The sequence below is a fragment of the Sprattus sprattus genome (genome assembly GCF_963457725.1).
Source record: "Sprattus sprattus genome assembly, chromosome: 16".
In the NCBI taxonomy this organism is placed as follows: domain Eukaryota; kingdom Metazoa; phylum Chordata; class Actinopteri; order Clupeiformes; family Clupeidae; genus Sprattus; species Sprattus sprattus.
In genome coordinates this window covers 5,656,265-5,679,268 of record NC_137914.1, presented here as the reverse complement: position 1 = coordinate 5,679,268, position 23,004 = coordinate 5,656,265, and the positions used below count along the sequence as shown (strand labels likewise).

At 44.1% G+C, this 23,004-nt stretch overlaps 2 protein-coding genes and 1 pseudogene across 3 annotated transcripts in view; 2 read left to right on the top strand and 1 right to left on the bottom strand.

The window, feature by feature from the left end:
- The first annotated feature begins 5,320 nt into the window (after nt 1–5,320).
- LOC308377551 (toll-like receptor 5) lies at nt 5,321–7,567 on the top strand (annotated as a pseudogene). Its single transcript has 2 exons — nt 5,321–5,328; nt 5,608–7,567. The product of its transcript is annotated as a toll-like receptor 5 (transcript).
- A 2,052-nt stretch (nt 7,568–9,619) lies between these two features.
- Nucleotides 9,620–12,271, top strand: LOC308377550 (toll-like receptor 5; the record flags this gene model as incomplete). The annotated part of the gene is made up of 1 exon (XM_080854261.1): nt 9,620–12,271. The coding sequence occupies one exon, from the start codon at nt 9,620–9,622 to the stop codon at nt 12,269–12,271; it is 2,652 nt and encodes an 883-aa protein (XP_080710387.1).
- Nucleotides 12,272–18,859: 6,588 nt separating this feature from the next.
- Nucleotides 18,860–23,004, bottom strand: part of disp1 (dispatched homolog 1) — a 24,518-nt gene continuing 20,373 nt past the window's right edge. The window contains exon 8 of the mRNA XM_080854260.1: nt 18,860–22,602. Within this exon, the coding sequence (XP_080710386.1) occupies nt 18,868–22,602 (3,735 nt within the window). The 3' untranslated portion in view covers nt 18,860–18,867. The remainder of the gene's footprint in view (nt 22,603–23,004) is intronic.

Genomic DNA, 23,004 nt, shown 5'->3' with positions numbered 1-23,004 from the left:
AGATAAATCAAGTCTGTTTTATAATCTTAAAGCATTGGATCTGTGCTTAAAATAACACCTTTTTATTCAAACCTTATGTATGCCACCCTGAGTCAAATTGTTTCAAATCAGCTGCTGTACATCTGATATTCAGAGGCAGCATTCCCAGCCCCCTCAATGTCTTGGACATGTCCACAAGCTTTATAGCCATAGGGTGGGTTTCCAGTTGTCTCTATTTGGTAAGTCTTTTGTTGTGAGTTGCATAGTATTTCTTGTTGATCTTCTTTGTAATAATGATCACCTGGGTAACTCCCATCATAGACTAGTCATCTCACGCAAACTGGAACCTACATGAATAACAATACAAGATGCCAAGAAACATGGATTCAGCCTCTTAAGGTATTTGTAGGAAGGTATCTCTTTGGGGTACTTTTAGGAGATTGTTTGGGATACCATGAAGAAGTAACCAACTTTAGTAAGGTATACCGTTTAAGAATTCGTAAAGTCTTTTTGAAAAACCCACCCCAGGAGCACAGAGCCTTCTTGACACATCACTCTTAAGATTGTTCGTGAAGATTTAGGCCTTCCAGCAATTCACTTTTTAAGTTGTTTTCCATTTACATTTTACATTTAGTCATTTAGCAGATCTTTTGTCCACAGCGACGTACAAGGGAGAGAACGGTCAAGCTAAGAGCAATAAAACGTGGTGTTACAATGAATACTGCTTTTTTTCAAGAAATAGAAAACGACATAGAAAGAAAAAAAGAAGAAGTGCGGGACTGTCACTGCTTAAGTGCAAGTTAAGCCAAGGTGACAGTTAGGAAGGGAGGTCATCTCTGAAAAGTGTTGGGTCTTCAAGAGCTTCTTGAAGGTAGAGAGGGACGCCCCTGCTCTGGTAGTGCTAGGCAGGTCAAAGTCAAAGTCAAAGTGTGTTTATTATTGCATATACCAAATTGCTTCAGCACAGCAAAATTCTAACGACTTGGCAAGCATCATTCATCTACGCAGTAGATGTCATACATATAACATATAACAAAAAGTTACATAAAACTCTGTAACACTATGACAAAAAAACATATAAAATATAACATTAACATACAACAATTTAAAGAACAACTCTGTAAATAACAACAAATAGCTCTGTAAGAACAACATATAGCTCTGTAAGAACAACATATAGCTCGTTCCACCAACGTGGAACTAGAACTGAGAATAGTCTGGATTGCCGTCCAGAGCGCTCTTTGGCTCAAGTATGCTTCTGTGGACACGCGGCTTTGGGCACTGCAGACACGGACGTGTGCATGGATGTGTCTCCAAAGTATCGCCTAGTTTTGCTGTTGCGGATACATCTCTCAGCGCACAGGCTCAATCATACTGTTTCAAATAATATCTCTACGTCGTGTGAGTACAGCAAACACTGACTGTCATGTTTTCATCTGCCTATATAAACTTTCCACTTAAAGCCCCATTATGCAACAATTATACTTCAGGATTAGGGCTAGGATAAGCAGTTTAACCTTAAAATAACAGCTTAAAAAAAATTGGGGCGCTACAATGACTTTTAATATGGAGAATCGCCTCTGTGCCATTGCCATAACAGGGTCCATAGGCACATAACTGCGTTCTGTAGTTTTGCCTGCCGCAGCCCGCCGCCCTGACTTGTTTACTTTCTGCCAATCTAGTAAGTAGCTTATTTGTCATCTTGCTTTGTCTTGTGTTGCACTTGCTTGATGGTTGACTGTGTAAGGACAGTCGTTGAGTAACTAGTTTGTCATAATGTCAAAGTCAGCACATTTCAAGAGATTTCGTTAGTTTTAGCTGCTAGCATACCTTTAGCGAATAGCTATTGATCCGTTGTGCTGCTTTAAGGTAGGTTATACCTTTCCTAGGAGATACTTGCGTAAGGTTGCTCTGGACCACTCTGGACCACTACCTTAACACAGTTTACAGATTTAAGTTGTGTCAGTGTCTGGACGTATGCATGGACGTGGTAATACAAAGAAATGTGTGCTTTATTAGATAAATAAAATAAAAACAGCATTAAATTAATCCCTATAGGTCATTTTTATCCCTTGCGAATGCAAACATAACTTCTGACACTACCACAATCTTTATTTTGGAACATAATTTTTTTTTTGCATTTCTTATTTATAACCTACACATAAACTACATGTAAAGCGTTTACAGAGGGAGAATAATTTTAATAAAAAATTTCAAGTGTTAGTTGGAATTCCTTCCAAAGCATCCTAGGCTTGACTGCCCTCAAGCCGACTAATTTGGAGGAGAAAGACGCTGAAAGACGATTAAGCAACTGGTTCAAAGTTAAGGTAAGCAAAGGTGACAAAGTTAATAGCAGCTGTTTTGCTGAGAGACTCACGTTTTTTTATTAACATGGTTTCTCCGTTGATGTGGAGCAGGAACTAACAAATACGTCCAAATAATATCTCTTGCTCAGGCCCTCACTTGAGACTGCAATATATGAAAACAAGTGCATACGTGGTCTTGCATGGGGAGAAAAACAATCTCACAGCCAGATGATTTGAAAGAAAAGTGAAAGTCCTCTCTATGGCAGAGGTGGTGTAGACACACACACTCTGAAATCCACCTCTGCATTTAACCCATCCAGGGAAGTGACACACACACAGTGAAGTGAGGTTACACACTAACCCGGAGCAGTGAGCTGCCTTTGGCGGCGCCCGGGGAGCAGTGATCGGGGTGAGGTGCCTTGCTCAAGGGCACTTCAGCCGTGGATGTGGGCATGGGAGAGCAGTGGTCTACCACCATTTGGCCAATGATATTTTGATTTCAAACAATGTAGGCCTAATTTAGCTTAAGCTGTTTTAGCCTATCTGTTGCACTTATATAACTGACCCTCGTCAGCCTGCAGAGTTTGACTCTGAGGCAGCATGGGTAATAATATGACTATTTTGTATATTTGTGTAATTAAGTGAATACAAGTGCACAGGCAACTGTTTCTTTCTCATTAACACAACAGACTGGAATGGATGGATCAGTTTGATCGGTGGGATAAAACACATCCTTGGGGGAAAATAACTAGTATTTAAAATCATCACTAGCACCTAATTTTCATCATGGACCAAGTCCATTTTATCTTCTGTTCTGAAAATGTTCACCTGCGCAATAACTGACTCAATATAATTATAGAAATATGAATCCTTCCAGCAACAGTTGAAAAAAATCTATTGATATTCCCCTGGACCATTTTTTTTTTACTGGAAAAAACACAAGAAGAATTGTTATTGTGACCAGTGCTATAGGTTACATATTTAGTTGATAATTGCAAAAAATATATATTACTACTAACTGGATGAAGCCTAGCCCCCTACATTAGCTCAGCGGATACAAAAAGTCAGACAGGTCAATACAATGGAAAATATGACTGCTATCCTTCAGTTAAAAGTACCTATATTCGTACGAAGTTGGACACCTGTCATTCTTTACCTGAATTAAGAATAGCAATCAGTCTAGTGTGTGATGTATCCATATAACATTACCCTACCTGTATGTAGCCAACGTAAGTGGTGACTGAAGCCGAACCTAAAAGTGTTTTCTTTTGTGTATTTTTTATTTTATGTTTGATGTTGTACCAAAAACATTGTCTGCAAGGTTCATCATCCTTGTCTGGTAAAATGTATGTTTCCCCTGTGATTGAGGAACCAAGGAACACTTTTGCCTCATTATTTTTTTGAAGATATGCCTGGGCTCATTCCAATTCATTTGATTCTCTTCTAATTTTTTGTGTCATCAGTCGCGGCCTTCTATAGACCATCATATTGGTGAGTATTAACATTTTCAGAGACTCCAAAATAAATGAAAGCGTTAAGTGTGGATTGACATCATTTGCCAACATAAAATCCAACCTAACATATTTACAGCAGACAGGGTCAAGGTGACACTGTTTGTGTTGAACTTGCATATAGCTAGTCCCCTTTGCCCTTAACAGTGCAGCCTTTAGAATTAGCACAATAGGAAAAAGAGACAGAATTAAATAATAATAATAATAATAATAATCTTTTCACGTATTTGTATTGAAAATGCCTCATGGCTTCCAGGAATATGGTTCATTTCAAAGGACTGAACCAACCAGGATGGGCTCAACCAGAGGTGAACCAATCAGGATGGGCTCAACCAGGGGTGAACCAATCAGGATGGGCTCTACCAGGGGTGAACCCACAGACATAATGTAGATCTAATTTATATATGTCTTTGAGGTGAACCAACCAGAAAGGGGCTCAACCAGGACTGAACCAATCCTGTTAATGGCAGTTAATGTTACCAACTTTAAGCAAGATATTTAAAACAAGCACAAGCAACTGCTGTTAGAGAAACCTTTATTTATGGAATAGATTTATTGAATCTCTATATTAATAGATGGGCTGCTTATGACAGCTTGACTGGATGGCTTACATAGGAACACAATTTGTGTAGTTGGTTCTACATATTATAAACACTGGATGCTTCCCTTAATAGAAGAAAGAGTCACTCAGATTCAGAGATTCAACATTATGTTACATGTTATGAGTTCTATGTTTGAAATAATATTTCATTGGTTTGCCTCAAAACTTGTGATTTCTGGTTTAAGAGCGCCCTCTAGTGTTTGTATCTAGGCACAACAAGATATTTTTCATGGCCTCAAACCAGTGATGAAGGATGACGGTAAGTTTATTTAAACACAGGTTGCCATCAATAAGCTCAAGGTTGAAGGACATCTCATTACTCATTAACTGCACAAAATGTCCTCTCATTGTCAGTATAGATTGCCATAATGATCTCATATAGCTATAGAGAAGCATGCATTTAAAGAATCTTCTTTATGGAGGATTTGAAGATACATAAGAAACTAAATGTAATGTACAGTACATACACAGGCCATACATTTAAATATATTCAACGTGAAATTCAGCATTTCAAAGGTTAATATCTGTAAATAAGTGTCAATACTGAGATTTAGAATAGACGTCGCGAACGTACACTCAACACAGTGCTACATATCCTGAACGCCTTACCGTGGAAGGAGAGGTGTGCAAGCCTGTTTCACTTTCTGGACAGACAGCGCATTATCTGTTCATTAATTGATGTCACATGTGTATGTCCCCATAACCTTTCATCACCCTGGAGTGGTGTTGCATAACACGGGCTCTAAGCTTTTGGCAACAGCAAAAACTTTACATGACCTTGAAAAAAACGTCATAAGGCTTTTTGGGAGGAAATTCCCAGTCATGTCATAAGAACACCGGAATCTGTGTGGGTTACTCCCTGCGAGCATAAAAAGGCAGGGATCTTCAGTGAGATGTGTTCGAGGGTGCCACAGGATCCATCAGAGAGAAGGTGAGTGTCGCATGGAACACATTAAGAAAGAGGTACCGGTAATCACACACACCAGATACAGTACATCCTGGTAAAATAGTCTTTGCATGGAGCAGGTGGCTTTAAATGTGTTCATTGATAAAAACAGAGTTATAACTTGATCTGCATTTAACCAATTCAACTGCAGTCCGAGCGGCAGTTTGGGATGTTATGTTTGTTTTCCTGTTTGTGAATGCTGTTCACAGGTAACTCTTCAGGCACATCATCACATCATTCTGACATCTTTTTATTTTATTTCAGGATGATCACCAAGAGGTCAACAGCGGTATCATCACTACGGGGGTTTATCTGCCTTCTTATGGCAAATTGCACTCAGCAATGTATAATACAAAGGCACTGGGCTTTCTGCAGTGGCAGTTCTCTTGAACAGGTGCCACCATTGCCCCCCAATATCACACACGTGGACCTCAGTCTGAACCGCATTCGCCGACTCAGTGAAGACTCCTTCAAGGGACTGGAGAGCCTCGTGCATCTCGACCTCGGATCACAGAGGCAAAGAGGCCTCGTCATCAAGAAGAACACGTTCAGACGATTGTCCAACTTAACGTTTCTTCACTTAGGAGACAACAGAGCAATGAGCCTTGAGACGGATGTGTTTCAGGGACTGTCAAACCTCCAGACTCTTATTTTGTTGCACTCTGACCTTGACGAGTCCATTCTGTCAGGCAGTTATCTGCAGCCTCTAGTGTCCCTACAGAAGCTGGACCTCTTTGGCAACAAGTTGAAGCAATTTAAGCCAGCTATGTTCTTCAGGAACATGACGGATCTCGGTGTTTTAGACCTCTCCATCAATCAAGCTAAATCTATTTGCGAAACAGATTTAGCCGCCTTTCGAGGCAAGCACTTCCGGCTACTCAGTCTATCCTCTGTCCATCTCGCTGACATGAATCCATCAGGTTTTAACTGGACTAAATGTGGAAACCCCTTTAAGAACATGTAATTTGACACCCTTGATTTATCACTAACTGGACTGAGTGCTGACAAAGCAAAACTGTTCTTCTCTGCAATTCTGGGCACCAGGATCAACCATCTGATTCTCAGTCTAAATAGCATGGGATCAGGGTTTGGAACCAGCAGTAACAAGGATCCAGATAGACTCACCTTTGACCCTCTAAAATCCAGTGGCCTTAAAACCATCAATTTGTCCAGAAACTATATCAATGTTGTAAAGTCCTCTGTTTTCGCATCGTTGGCTGATCTAGAGAGCATAAACATGGCCAGTAATAAAATAAACCGCATAGAGATAAATGCATTTCTTGGGTTGACAAATTTAAAAAGGCTTAACCTCTCTCATAACCTCATAGGAGAAATGTATTTTAATACATTTAACCACCTATCCAACCTGACAATGCTCGATTTGTCACACAACCATATTGGTGTGCTTCAGCATGGTGCCTTAGCTGGGCTTTCAAATCTGCTCTTTTTAAATCTCACTGGAAACTCCTTGTCTTCCGTACACAACCTTTCACCACTACCCAGTCTGCTCGAGCTGCGTCTGGACGATAACAGAATCGCATCAGTGCGTGGACTACAGGCAGCTGCAGGCAGCGCAACCACAATCTCACTCAACAGAAACAGACTGAGCAATCTGGAGGACTTGTATATCATACTTGCTCATTTCCCCAACATTACAAAACTTAGTGTTGGGGATAATTTAATCTCGTTTTGTTCTAAAAGTTCAAAGATTTCAATTCCATCCAAGAACAGAGTGAAAGAACTGCATCTGCAAAACAATGCTTTACAGTTGATATGGGAAAGAGGACAATGCTTGGATTTATTTGACAATCTTAGCGAACTGTCGTTTCTGTCTCTAAGGTCTAATTTACTGGAGTCCTTACCAGATGGTCTTTTTAAGGGCCTATCATCTCTCTACATTTTGGACTTGTCCCTGAACTCTCTGACCCATCTTCCACAGGACGTATTTCCAGAGACCCTAAGAGGGCTGGATCTCTCCTCCAACCTCCTCACTGGTCCGGATCCAGGTCTGTTTCGTTCCCTCAGTGTTGTTGACCTGAAAAAGAACCGTTTCTTCTGTGACTGCAACCTCAGGGCTTTCCAATCCTGGGCAAAACAGACCAACGGCACTTTGCTTACTCCGGTTTCACAACTGCACTGCGAGTTCCCCAAAGAGCGACGTGGTGTCGCAATCGCAGAATTCACCGCAGAGTCATGTGACCATTGTCAGTGCAACTGTCCCTGAAACTTGATTTTCTTTTTGAGGTCACCGAGTCAAGCTTACGTTAATCCTGATAGCCTCTAATTTAATTGGAGAGTTTATTGGAGAGTCAGGTCACTGAGTGACAGGCTGATAAGGGTGATTTTCTATAGGCAAAAAGGTCAAAGTGTCAGAGACAAACATAAAATAACCAGAGGAAATACAAAATATCTGATAAGTGGATCTTTGTTATTCAGCCCAGTTTGATTGATCATTAATGCTGAGTAAGCTATTTATTAACTCGATGTAGGCTACAGTCCTTCCGATCGTATATTCTGTCAAGAATAAATACATTCTACTATGCAGAAAAACATATATATTATTTAATGCAATTGAGAAAGTAGAAAAGGCGTAATGAAAATGTTATGTGAAGGGTCTTGCCTCTGTATCACTTTATGTCAAAGAATGTTTCTTAATGGTTGCATTGCAGCAGCGTAACCATATTCATTTTGGTGTGAAATGGAGCAAGTGGTCAATGTAATAAATGTACAATGTGGTCGTAAATAAATAAAATAAATATTTATTTATTTTACAATGTGGTTGTCTGCACTTACCACTAGATGGTAGTATTTGAAATTAAATTAAAAGGCGGGTACCTTTAATAACTAAAACAATAAAATGACAGCATATCTTGCCTTATGTTAAAAAAAACTCTTCTCTTCTCTGTTGGAGCTATTCATGGATACTCACCTATCTTACTTCACTCGGAGTTAACATTCTCAGGTAGGTGACACCCGCTTTCAGAAACTGTGCAACTGCATGCCTTAATACCGGTGAGGACGGTGCACGTCTCTCTCACACTCACACACACATACACACACCGCACAGCCTGCCCAGAGTGTATCAGTTTCATCTTTAAACAGAAAATAGGCAGTAACCTAAAAAGCTATAGCCTACATCTAAGTTCACTGTGTGGACTAGACCACCTAGCAAAAGTGGAGACGATTTGAGGAGTTCTTCAATGCCCTGCTATTTAGGAAGTTAACGCAGTAACGCAAAACGTCACATATTTGTTTAAGAACATTCCTTCGACCAGTGTTAAATACCTTTTCATAACTAAATTGAAGACAATATGCCGATGGTAAATTAATCTCAAATCAGAGACCTTGCAAGACCCTAATTTATTGTCAAAGAAAAGTCGGTTGTTGGGTTGGTACATAGCCTACATGATACATGGGCTCACCTTCGGCAATATCAGAGGGGGAGTTTCCGCTTCGTACACTTCGAAGTAGGTTATACTGGCGATACTGTGGTGCTTTGACGTGGGAGGGAGGGAGGGAAGGCACCTTAGTTTCAGAAAGTGACTAAATCCCAAACCATAAAAGAATTTCAGGTAAGTGTGGATTAAATATAGCCTGGTTCGTGAAATGGGCCAGCCGTAATGTTGGTGTTACACTTTCACTGTACAACCATGTGTGAAGAGGCTTTGGAATGCAAATACCAGATTTTAAGGATAAAAGTCACTTTCTCGAGGACGAGTTAATAACCATTTACATACCGCTTTCTCAATGTTACGCACTGTAGGCTAGCGCAACTGCTTACGTTACAGAATTGAGAACATATTTCCCAAATGCTTCCAAAAGTCGTAGCGTTGTATTCACTGATTTAGTAACCCTTGAGGTGTCATTAAAGTGAATTGTCATAAATGTAGTCCTCGTTATTTAAAGGCAGTTGTCTTTGAGTGTGGACCTAAATGCTATTACTCGAATCATGTTCATTCTAAAAAAGAGTGGGGAAAGGCTGATCATTTTTTACCATCGGGTTAGTCTTAACATAAGAGCGGCAATTATCTCTGTCCAATATGTTGCTCAATCAGTGTTTAAGGAAAGATTACACTGTGACGGAAGCATACATTTTTAACAGTGTTAATGACAATTTAGACTGTAAACAGCTATCTCGACATCGTTTGTATAAGACCATTTAACTGAAAATACGTTTTAAACAGCATGTGATACATTTTATGATCTCTGACAGATACATTGTTACACTGTAGGCTACAGCTCCCTTTTACGTTGATATATTTTCTTCTTTTCTAGGATGGCAACTAAAAAACAAATGACAGCCTTATCACTCGGAGTGTATTTTCTCCTAGAGCTGACTAAATCTGCTGAGCTCTGCACAATTAATGGACACTGGGCACTCTGTAGTAGTATATATCTTGAACAGGTGCCACCACTCCCTTCCAGCGTCACTCATGTGGACATCAGTTTAAACCATATTCGCCAACTCAGTGAGGATTCTTTTAGGGGCATGGAGAGCCTCGTGCATCTCGACCTTGGATCGCAGAGGCAAGAAGGCCTCGTCATCAAGAAGAACACCTTCAGACGATTGTCCAACTTAACGTTTCTTCACTTAGGAGACAACAGAGCCATGAGCCTTGAGACGGATGCGTTTCTGGGACTGTCAAACCTCCAGACTCTTATTTTGTTGCACTCTGACCTTGACGAGTCCATTCTGTCAGGCAGTTATCTGCAGCCTCTAGTGTCCCTACAGAAGCTGGACCTCTTTGGCAACAATATAAAGCAATTTAAGCCAGCTATGTTCTTCAGGAACATGACGGATCTCAGTGTTTTAGACCTCTCCCTTAACAGAGTGAATTCTATATGCGAGACAGATTTGGCCGCCTTTCAAAATAAACACTTCCTCCTTCTGAAGTTATCCACTCTTCATCTTACGGACATGAATCCATCAGGTTTTAACTGGACTAAATGTGGAAACCCCTTTAAGAGCATGTCATTTGATACCCTTGATTTATCACTAAATGGACTGAGTACTGACAAAGCAAAACTGTTCTTCTCTGCAATTCTGGGCACCAGGATCAACCATCTGATTCTCAGTGGAAATAGCATGGGATCAGGGTTTGGATACAGCAATATTAAGGATCCAGATAGACTCACCTTTGACCCTCTAAAATTCAGTGGCATTCAAACCATCAATTTGTCCCAAAACTTTATCAATATTGTAAAGTGGTCTATGTTCAGATCATTAGTTGATCTGGTGAGCATGTCCCTGGCAGGCAATAAAATTAACGAGTTTGAGAGGGGTGCGTTTCTAGGACTTGTGAATTTACAAAGGCTCAACCTGTCCAATAACCTCATTGGCGAGATCTACGCACACACCTTTCAGAACCTTCCTAACCTGATACTGCTAGATTTAACAAATAATCATATTGGTATAGTCCAGCATGAATCATTCACAGGGTTGTCAAATTTGCTTGCCTTGGATCTCACAGGAAACTCCCTCCATTCAGTGAATACCTTTGCACGTCTACCGAGTCTGCAAGAGCTTCACTTGGATGACAATAAAATCCAAACGTTATTCGAGCTGGGGGAGTTTGCGAGCAGTGCCACCAGAATTAGGCTAAATAACAACAGACTCCGGGACATGGCGGACGTGTACGTCATACTGGCCACCTCTCCAAATCTTGTAGAACTCAATTTTGGCAGCAACTTCATCTCATATTGTTCTCAAATCTCAAATACAAACCTTTCAATACCATCTAGTAACGGTTTGCAAGAACTGGACCTGCAGAACTGTGCTTTGCAGTTAATATGGGGGCGTAAACAATGCCTGGATTTATTTGACCGCCTTAATAAGCTTAATAAGCTCGCCCTGGGTTCTAATCTGCTGGAGTCCCTACCAAAAGACATTTTTAAAGGCCTATCATCTCTCCATTATTTAGACCTGTCCTATAACTCTCTCACCCATCTTCCCCGGGACATATTTCCAGCTAGCCTTAAGCTACTGGACGTCTCCTACAACTTCCTCAATAGGCCGGATCCAGACGTCTTCCGTTACCTCAGCGTCGTCGACCTTTACAAGAACCGCTTCTTCTGCGACTGCAACCTGACGGGATTTCAGACTTGGGCCAACCAGACCAACGTAACGTTATTCCACGGGCTTTCGGAACTGCACTGCGGGTTTCCCGAGGCAGTGCGCGGCGTGGCCCTCTCCGACTTTACGACGGACCCGTGTGAGGAGGATGACGAGCAGCTCGTGCAGGCTCTGAGGTTCGGCCTGTTCATTGGCTGTTCCACGTTCCTCACAGTCGTCATCTTTGGCACCATTGCATACGCCCGTTTCCGTGGATACATCTTTGTCGTTTACAAGAAGCTGAAGGCGAGAGTCGTTGAGGGCCCTCCTCAGGCCCCGCCGCTCGATCACTTCCAGTACGACGTCTTCCTGTGCTTCACTGACAGCGATTTTATCTGGGTGGAGTCGGCCCTGCTGAAGAGACTGGACTCGCAGTTTGCCGAGCGGAACCAGCTCACCTGCTGCTTTGAGGCGCGGGACTTCCTGCCGGGCGAGGATCACCTGACCAACATCCGAAGCGCTATATGGGGCAGCCGGAAGACGCTGTGCGTGGTGTCCAAGAAGTTCCTGAAGGACGGCTGGTGCCTGGAGGCCTTTATGATGGCCCAGAGGAGGATGCTGGAGGACCTGAAGGAAGTCTTGATCGTGGTCATCGTTGGGAGCATACCCTATTTCCGGCTGATGGAGTACGAGCCGATCAGAACCTTCGTGAAGAACCGAGAGTTCCTCCAGTGGCCGGAGGACACCCAGGACCTAGAGTGGTTTTTCGACAGGCTCATAGTGAAGATCTTCAAGGACTCAAAGGTCAAACATCCCAAGGGCCCCAAGGGTGAGCCAGATGTTGAGCTGCATGCAGTCAGGCAGGTTGAGACTTGACGTCTTTCTTTCGTAGCGTTTGTTTGTTTGTTCAATAATTCCATGCAGGTCACTGCCACAAACTCAGACTGCCCAGCATGAATGGCCGGTTGTCATGGTATCGGGCCTGTGATGTGAGTTGTCTTATTTCAGCTCGTTGATTTTTAGCATCAGGCGAATCCACACACACACATACACACACACACACACACACACACACACACACACACACAGATTTGTTTTTATCCCTGGAGGGCCTGAAATGCCATGCTCCTTTTCTGTCATAACCTGGTGTTTCTCAAAACCCTATTTTCACCTAAATGCAGCCGGCAACAGAGCCAGACAGTAGTTTAAATCGAAATAGATTTGGCACAAATCTGGTGCGGCTCTGCTTGTGCTACTGGATGATTTGCGAAAGAGTTTTGTGAGGTACCCCCAGGGTGCAACATTAAGGTAGACTAGCCAAAGCAATGGCAGAGTGGTTACCCAGAACTTGTCATTTGAAATGACCAGACCGGTCTTAGGCTGTGGAAGACTGCAAAGTAAATGGCCGAAGAGGAGAAAGCTTATCCATTCACTCGCCTGGTCAGTTCAACTGCACTGTTAAATGAATTGTTGCGATTAATCCTTTATAATATGTGAAATGCAACTGATTTCTTTGATTGCGTCAGTGTGTTTAGTAATGTGATCACTTTTGAAGGATTTTTCTAAGCACGAAGATAAATAGGACTTGATGCACAATGTGGGAAAGCGAGCCTATTTCTTTTTATAGGGCTTCTTTTCTATTTATAGACCTTTGTCTATTGAGAAAATATGAAAATATGGTAAGCCACATCAAGCCCAAGAGACCAAATCGTCCACTGAGGAATAACAGGAAGAGAACATGCTGAAGTTTGTTCTGTTTTTTTCACCACTGGGGGGCGCTATAAGCTGCAGTTTGTTACCATGGATAAATTAATAAATAAAATATAGTTGATAATGTTTGAAATTCATTTAATTACACATTTCAAATGATGCTTGTATGAAAGTGGTTATTTAATACCATTATTGTGGTCACCATTGTAATGTAGTCTAACTAGAGTCAGTATCTGTGTACATTGTATTGTTTTATGGAAACACTTCTAGCAGTTGTCTTGGGAGATGGGGGTTCTCTTTTGACATTTTCTCGGTTCTGCTTTTATCTCCTGTTAACATTTCCAAATCATAATGTTGGATTGCATTCTCTCTTTCACCATACTGACCACATGTTATAAAACAGAATGTCATAACGGAAGGGTGAACTTCCTCTGAGGCTCAGGGTTTGGGAAATACACCAGTTTGTTTCCGTGTTGATTTGAGAAAGAACACAGAAAATCTGTAGAGCAATCAAGGTTCCATTAAAATGGGTAGTACTGTCACAGACATGATACAGAGGAAGTTTTTGTGAAAGCCTTTGTACAGATTGTGTCACAAATACAGAAGTTAATTGGTATAATAGGAACAATAAATGTTGCCAAATGTAGTGGCCTGTGGGTCCTGTAGTGGGACTGAAAAGGTAAGCAGAATCTTGGTCAGAGGATGACAGAGAAATATATATATATATATATATATATATATATATATATATATACACACACACACACACACACACACACACACACACACACACACAGTGGTGGGCAAAATTATTATTATTCTACTGATGATGGCTCTATTATATGGTTTATAGAGCATAATGATGACTTTGTAGGTATTTCATTAGTTTTAAGGGTATTTTAATGGCCAATTCAACAAATACAACTGAAACCTCTTAAATATGCGTAGTGTTCTAATAATTTTGGCCACCACTGTGTGTATATATATATTGTGTGTCTCCTGCAAGATTAAGTCTAACAAACATTGGACAGCAATCAAATCTTTGGTCTTCATTACAGTTATTTTTAGATACATGATAAAAGCCACTGATGACACTGATTGTCTTTCCATAGCCCTACCTGAAACATGTGGGAAAACACAAGCATGATCAATATTGAATGAAGGATAATGAACTAGCACAAAGGTCAATAGACAGTAAAGGCTCTGTCACAAAACAAAGATAAAGCAGTTTTGACAGAAACTGGTTAGTAATATTCTAGTGTGGCTAGAACATTCTCTGCATGAATAGATGACCCCTTGGAGCTTTCTTTGCTAATTTCCTGTCGGGATCTCTTCATTTCAAAGAGGCCCTTTCTATGGTATGAATACATGTATTCCAAGCTGAGTCATACCATGTGCTTCATTTACCATGCAGTCCTTTTCTGAGGGGCTTATTGTCATAAAAAAAAAGCACCTGCACGAATGTACACGCTCTATCGTTTACTTAGTGCTGACCTCCGTGTGACATTTCAGTTCATTTCCTGTCCGCATCCTGTTAGTTAGTGTGTCAATACCCCCCCAATATATATATATATTTATACATAAACCCACAACTCCTCCCTCTGACAAATAAAGCAACAAAAAAAAGAAAGTCACCTGAGGATTGAGAGATGTTTTCTAAACAAACTGGCCAGGGCTCTGACTGGAGAACCCCACTCGTTAAGACGGGGGAGGACATTTGACGGGGCTTGATGGAGCCTTTATGCCCTCAGTCATAAGGGGGGGGGGAAAGAGAGATAGAGGTATTCAATGTAGGGAATCTGTCTGATGTTCAGCAGAGAGGAATGGGTGGATCATGGATCCGAGAGCAGTTCAAACACTCTGTCTGCACCCCCAATTTGTTTTAATTGTTTGTTTTGGTGGAGGGGGTCAACGTTGTGTGGTGGAAGTTCTCAAATAGTAAATGAAATGGTTACTGGTTTGTTTGATATAAATTGATGCTAAATCCTTTCAACTTTAAGCCAAGTAGGTTCACTTAAAGGGAACCTGAACGGCATTTTTGATATATGTTAACGAAATTGGTCCAGTATTGAGTTAGAGCGCTATAACCGGCCACCCCAGAACGGCTACACAACTTAATCCCACGGGGCAAGCGTCTGTGCCAATGTAAACTGCTTGTTTTCGCCACTGACTCATGCTCGTAATGTTGTTATAAGTGCCAGAGTAGCCTACATGGAAAGGATCCCAACAGACATAGACCTGTGTCTGTTTACCTCAGTATCTGTAGAGAAAATTGCTGTTTGTAGTTTCTGAAGTTTAAGTTTCAGTAGAAAATGACTGCTGACACAGGTCATTTTCTATTTTCTTTACAGTAATTGAGTTAAACATACAAAGATCCATCTCAGTAGGGATCCGTTCGGTGTTGTCAGACACTTACAATAACATTATGAGCCAAATCAGTGGCGGGAAAATAAACGATTTTCTCTAACGTGGATACATCCTCCATGCTATGAAAGAAATGCAAGACATTTTAAAACGACCTAGCAAGCTAAAGCATTTTAACAAGTTTATGCATTTTTGTGTGGACGCGGATGAACTCCCTAACATTGTCATGTGGATGCAAACTATTGCTCAAAACACTCAGCGGCGCATGGAGGACAGGTATAATTTGATTTGAGGCCTAGGTGTTAAAGCAGCAATAAGCAGCTCTGCTCCAAAACTAGCATGCTAACTACCTTAAAGGCAAGCAAAAACCTTGCAAACACCACCATGCCCAGTTGGCACTGATAGAAGCTTTCCAACACACTAATTGGTGTCTTTTGGCAGTATAGCTGAGCTGACAATGTCATGCTGTGTAAGCTTTTCTTCCATTTTAGCAGGGTGTACCAGCCAGGAACACAGAATTGCATAGTGCAGGTGTTTTTCTTTCTTATGACCATATGCTATCAAAATGAATTTAAGGATGGTACCAAAACCTGTCGCCTGTAAAACCATACCTCAAATAGTGTCAAATTGTTGCATAGTGTTGCTTTAAGAGACTGCGGCCCTCAGCTTGTGAATCACGATTACCACTGATTGAATGCGCCAAGAGGCACATCATGTTCGCTTTTGTGCTTTTCATTAATTATCTGAAATATTTCTTTCGCAGTCTCTTAACACCTGGGCCTCAAGTCAAATCATACCTTACATAATTAACAATAGGAGTAGCTAAGTAGCAAACATTATCCGAAGCCTCCATCTTGTAATTATGGCAGTGTTTTCAATGCATTCTTTCCGAAGCAGGTGTAACTGGTGTAGTGATGGCGAAGAAATGAGGTTGACCAATTATGTTCTTTAGTGCCTTTGTTTATACATAAATGATAGTCATTTTATAATCCTTGTTTTTTATGTCTTGGCCTAAAGGCAGAATGCAAAAAGTTGCCAAGTTTCCAGATGAAATGGCAGGATTATAAATGTACACAGATTTATTTTGCATTGCATAACCACTTTACTAAGAAAAAATCTGTCAGCTTAAAAATGCAAAAAGTTGCTTTACGCTGACCCAAGGTCGCACTAAATCTGATGATTTCAAGGTCTTCAAATGGCTACACAGTAAGGCAATGATATGAACGTGAATTGCATCTCAACTATGTCACATTTCACAACATACTTGGTGAGTGATCAAGCTGCATCATTATGTATAAGTATGTGTATTACTGAAACACATAATATTTTAATATGTAAATGATTGACCTGCATGATATACACACCCAGGGCCAGCCAGGCCTTGTGGTGTGCTCACAGTACAGTGGGCATATTCCTTCTGGCATTTAAAATGGCGCTGGCAGTTCTCTTGGCAGCTTAAACAGAGATGCCACACACGCACACCCTCGTCATTGTCAGCTGCAGCTTCAGGTAGGAGACGCTGTGGTCGACCTCTCGGGAGTCAGTCAGAATGCTCATAGTGTTCTAGCACTCCCCCATCGCCCTGCCTACCCTACCCCCAAACATTCTTCAGCACATGGCTGTGGAGAGGCTGGGGAGGTGTGTGTGGGGTTAGGGGTGTGTGTGTGTGTGTGTGGAGAGGCTGGGGAGGTGTGTGTGGGGCTGGGGGTAGGTAAACAAGGGCAAGTTTACACAGGAGACACTGTCCTGGCCGCCCTCCAGCGAGGGCCGAGGTGAGAGCCTCCAAACAGTCGCCCTTTTGAATGACGGGAAAAAGAGCGGCTTACCTGAGACGTAGCCCAGGTGATTAGCAAGACTGGACGAAGGTGCTCAGGAGACAAGACGCAAAGCCCGTTACACACTGCCCCCCTCCACCCCCACCACCCCCACACCAACAACCACATCCTCCAGCTCTTAGAGTACATCCCAGAGTCTATGGAGACAGCAAGGGGTGGAAAGGCAATGGAAGGAGGAGAGGACCCAGTTAAGGGGGAAACGAACTGTCCGTGCTTCCTGTGGTCTTCAATATCACTGCTGGATTAAATGGAGTGTGTGCTGGCTGATGAGGCCGAGAGCGCATAACACCAACCTGTCCCGACATGTCTGATCACATTCCTTTTGGCTCCTATTGGTGTCTGAGAGGCGCTACATGTGTTATGTGCCAATCACTGGAGGTGGGATTTTGTCAAGCGATCTCGTAAGGGATGTTCTTATGTCAGTGAAGCATCTGTTTTTGATTATATCTGTATCACAATGCAACCTTAAAAGACACATTAGAAGGAATTACAGTATTGTACAATCTAGCTCCTTATGGTGACCTGACCCATTTCTAATGTAGAAATAGAGCATTTTTTTTTGGTTGTAAACTGTTGATAGCTAGCAAAGGAAAACAACACTAGGAATTTAAAGTTAAGGCATTCTCTTAGAGAAATATATAGACCATACACTGAAAACTGTTGGATTGACAGAAATTTGATACCGATTTGTGTGTCATCTGAAACAAGTGATCTCGGCTGCATACCTCTAAGGGCTTAAATAAGTTTGGATCTTAAGTCTTATGTTTATTTATAGAATTATCTTAAGTGATATAAAAAGCCCCCTCATCCGGTGTTAAAAGTGGGACGGCGAGCACCTGAGAACCCAGCGAGATAAGGAGATAAGCAATATCTGTGGAAGCTTGTGTGTTCCATCACACCATGCATAAAACACAAGGTCTTCCGTGGGTGCGGATGGAAAACCAAACACATTAATGTCCAACGTGTTACTAACCTGCCTGGAATGCGTCGCTCTCAGATCCCTTTGAGGTAAGCGTGGTGTTCAACATAAAATACCTTTTCACAGCGCAGTCTTACATCCTGAATATGCAAGCACTGCCTGAGGGCCAGAAGCAGACAGACAAACGTGGAAAAGCTTCGACAGTCCCACAGACAATGAAATGGCTGTCTTTTAACTGCACCCTTTTCAACAGAGGCCTTAATCTGCACGGAAAGAGACAATTGGGAGTTCCTGACTAACGATCATTCATTCACTCCTCTTGCTCACAGAATGGCATGTGCAAGCATGACGGGTCTTTTTTTTTTTGTGTGAGGGGAAACAAAATTGGGATAATTTATTGAATAAATCTGTGCGGACACATGGCCAGAACAGAATGACAAAACATCACAGCAAACGCACAATGGAGGGATAACCCATAAATTACTGAAAACGCAGCACACACAAGACAGATACAAAAACACAAGGCAGTAATTCTGAAGAACCCCAATCATTTAATAGTTGAGGGACACAGCTCATGGCCATTTCTCATGGCAGGATTTACTCGTTAGATAATTTAAAGTAGTTGTTGCTTTTCATTTTGATGATCAGCATACACTTTCTGCGGAGGGTTTTGAGTTTATGGCAATAACAGGCACATTGGATTCTGGTTTTGGCTTATTAAACTCATTAGAATTGCACTTTCCTTTCAAAGTCCTGTTAAAACAGTTCAGTTTTTTCGGTGAGGCCAAAGTGGCCTCGTCTTTTTTGCCCCTGTGTTTCGGCCTGCGCTTTTTCACCCCGGCCTCCTGCGTGACGACAGGAACGTCAGGCTTTTCCGCGCCGCCTCGCGTCTTACGACAAGCGTCCGTCGGCGTGGCCTGTTTTGCCGCACTTGCAGCTATGTAATCGCACGCTTCGTTCGTAGGGTTCAGGCCACTGTAGGCTTTCCCCCCGCTGAACCGCTGCAGTTCGTGGCTCGCAGCAGCGCAGGCTGTGTGTGTGTGAACGCCCGGACTGCTCTGAGCCGATGCGGAGAGGGGGCAAGGCGTGTGTGGTGGGGCAGGGTTCAGGCTCGGGCTGCACGTCCCCCCTCCCTGCGGGGGCGGATCCTCCAGCGTCTCCGGCAGGCCCCGCGCCTGCTGCTGCTGGAGGTGCACAGGGTGCATGCAGTAGCCCCGGAGGTGGCACCCATTGGGGCCTGGCCTGGGGACTCGCATCTGGGAGCAAGGGTGGAAGTGGTGGGCGGCAGGAGTGCAGTGCATGTAGTGCATGCGGCATTCCATTGGCTGGTACATGGCCTCCAGTGTGGGGGGGAGGAGGGTCTGTCCGCCTGGGGGGCCATGGGGGGATGCTAGTGTGTACTGCTGGACTGGGCAGGGGGCATCCCCTGACAGGGAGCAGTGGTGAGGGTGAGCGGTCCACTGAGCCCCCATGGGCTGCTGGGGATGAGGGTCTTCACAGGAGCAGCTGGTGCTGCTGTGTGGGTACTGGCTCCGGTGGGGGTTCAGCTCCGTCCCAAGCGGCAAGCCCAGGCCATTCTCGGGGCTGGGACACGTGTTGGACGCCAACGCCAGCTCTCCGCTGAGGTCGGGTACGCTCTTGAAGGGGATGTGAGGGGAGGAGCAGGGGACGCCGTGGTGATGCCGCGGGGTGATGCCGTTACACAGCTGAGTGCGAGGCTCGGGGACGTCGTCGGCAGGGGTCGTCTTCTCCGGGTTCCGGTTCCCGTTCGAGGCGGCCAGAGGCTCCAGCTCGTAATGCTCATGCTCCACCTCCCCAGCCCGGGCATCCAGCTGATACTTCCCCCCCATGTGGCAATGCTTGCCCTGGGCACGGCTGGAGGGGCCAGAGGACAAGGGCTCGGCATAGGCTTGGCACTGGAGCTTCTTGGGCAGGGGGATCTGCCCACAGGTGCCCTGGGGGCCGAGGCAGCGACACATGCACTGGAAGAAGAAGGTGGCAAAGGTCCAACTGACGCACATGATCAGCATGAGAAAGGTGCCCAGCTGGGTGTAGGCCAGGACCGTGGAGGGCATCATCATCGCCCCGGCAACGAAGGTGGTGAGGGCAGCCATGAAAATGGCCGAGCCCATTCGACTCAGGGAGAACACGACTTTCCCCTCCCTGTCGGGTTCGGGCGCGAGGCGGTACGCAACGCCGTAATGCACCGCAAAGTCGACGGAAAGCCCGACCGCCACAGAAATCGTGACGGACTCTAGCACGTTCAGCTCCCAACCCAGCAGCACCAGCGAGCCCACTGTGACGAAGATGGTCCCGGCGATGGAGATAATAGCATAGAGGCTGATGATGATATTCCAGGTGGTCAGAAGCATCACACTGAATGCAACAACCACAGACAATGCCATGGCGATCAGAGTCCCATTGGAGAGGCTGTCCTGCAGGTCGTAGAACTCCAAGTTGCTGACCAACCAGCCGTAGTTCAGACCATCGGGGGCATTCTTTAGCTCTTCCTGGATCCAGGTGTCCACCTCACGGTAGAACTGGTGCATCTTCTCATAGGCCAGAGTGAAGAGGTAGGTGCTCTGGAACTCCAACACGATGGCCCGGATGGTGTCGTTGATGTCGAACCTGGGCCCAGGAGTCTTGCTGTCCAGGTGGTATATGGTGCTGCGGTCCAGCTCCATAATGGCCCTTTTGATGCACAGCTCGAACACCTCCTGCTTGTAGGGGAAGGTGGACTGGCTGCAGCAAGGATAGACGGACGCCTCTTCGCAGTCCTGATTGTCCATCCACTGTTTGAACGTCTCCATGAAACAGCTGGTAAAATCCTGCTCCTCGGACTGGAACACGAAGCTCTGGTTGCGCAGTTTTTGGCAGAAGTGAAGGATCCACTCTTGGCTGGCAGGGCTGGAGACATTGAAGGTGGTGTCGAGGGTCAACTTGCCTTTGTTTTTGGGGTTCAGGGGGTCACCGTTGTCCACGGGCAACACTCCCCAGATGATGGTGATGGGCATGTGGAGGTCTTCACCGTGATGTACACGCTCGAACATGAAGAGCTTTTTGTACTCGGAGTCGTAGCGCTCAAAAGGGTGTGAGGAGCGGAAAACCTGAAACTCCGAGAGCTCCAGAGAGGGCAGCTTCATCTTGGGGTTCACACACACCACGTACGCGCCGCCGATGGTAAAGGCCAGAAACCAGAAGAGCCAGAGGTAGCGGAGCTTGATCACGATGCACGGCAGGACCTTCTCGAAAAATATCCTTGACGCCTCCGACACAGTGAAGAGACACTTATTGGCTCGCTGGTACAGGCCCACCCAGAATGTAGTGGTGCTACAGACTCGTTGGTGTGGCGACCTGTAGCACGGGAAGATGTTGAGCAAGTATCGTTCGTGAAGTACCACCACTGCCGGCAGCCAAGTGACCATCAGAATGTAGTTGATCAGGATGGCTGTGCCTGCGTAGACCCCGAAGCAGCGGATGGCGGTGATGTTGCTCACGTAGTTGGCGTAAAAGGCAGCGGCCGTCGTGAAGCTGGTGACGAACATGGAGAGGGCGGCATGCTGCAGCGTCACACTGACCGTCTCGGACAGCTCGGAGTTGGGCTTGTCGAACTTGGTGTAGTTCCACACGTCGCAGAGCACGAACGCGTCGTCCGCCCCTATGCCCACGAGGATGATGAGCGCCGTGAGGTTCATGAAGGGGAAGAACTCGAAGTTGAACACCACCCGGTACAGGAAGTAGGAGACTATGAGCGAGCTGATGATGGCAATCATGGTCATGAGGGTGATGAACACGGAGCGGGTGTACATGCACATGACGACCAGCACGATGGCGATCGCTATGGCAGGGTACACCGTGTCGGTCAGGAGGTAGTCCTGGAAAAGGCTGTGTTTGATACCAAACTCGATACCCGTGATGGTCGTGACGCCGTCCGAAGCATTCCAGTTCTCAAAGTTGTCCAGGTAGATATTCATCATGGTCTCCCCCTTTTCCGTCGGTGAGAACAGCATGCTGTACTTCAGTGCAGGAGGCTGGAAGTCGGTGCTCTTTGGGTTCAGGAAGTCCTTGTCTACTAGGAAGTGGAGGATCTGGTAGACTGCGTTGTATTTGGTGCACTTGCGTGGCACATTGGCACACTTCAGCTGGTCTTTCCTGCGAGTAGTCATGTCCCAGCATTCAGGGCCCAAGGTGCCGTTGTGGTAATACTTGGCACAGGAGCGCAGTATCTTCAGGGTGTGGGAGACGTCTCGATCTGTGATCTTCTGACAAGACGACTTGTTAGTCAGAACGGCGACGTAGTTCCCCAGGGTCCAGCTCGGGCAGCAGGATGCTGCGTTGGTCCGCTGGCAGAGGCTCCAGTACTCGTGATGGGACCGCACCTGTGTGGGGAGCAAAGAAATGCAGGTGTAAAAATCTGGAAAACAAGTGTCTTTTTTTTTTTTTATCAATTTTTTATTGATAATATAAAGGTAGATATACAAAAGAAGTACAAGCTTTACATTTTAGAACAATACAAAAACATACATAAAACAGCAATAGGACCGTTATCCCCACCCCCCCACCCCCCATGGCAACCCCTATCCCACCCCAGACCCTGGTCTCTCTCCCTCCCAAAAAATAAATAAATAAATAAATAAATATATATATATATATATATATATATATATATATCTCAATATAAAGTATGTTAAGTATATTAATGGAAAAACAACTGTCCATATCTGTTGGGTATTTTTAGTTTGTTTTGATTTCTGAATGATCACTTTGAAGGATAAAGAAGT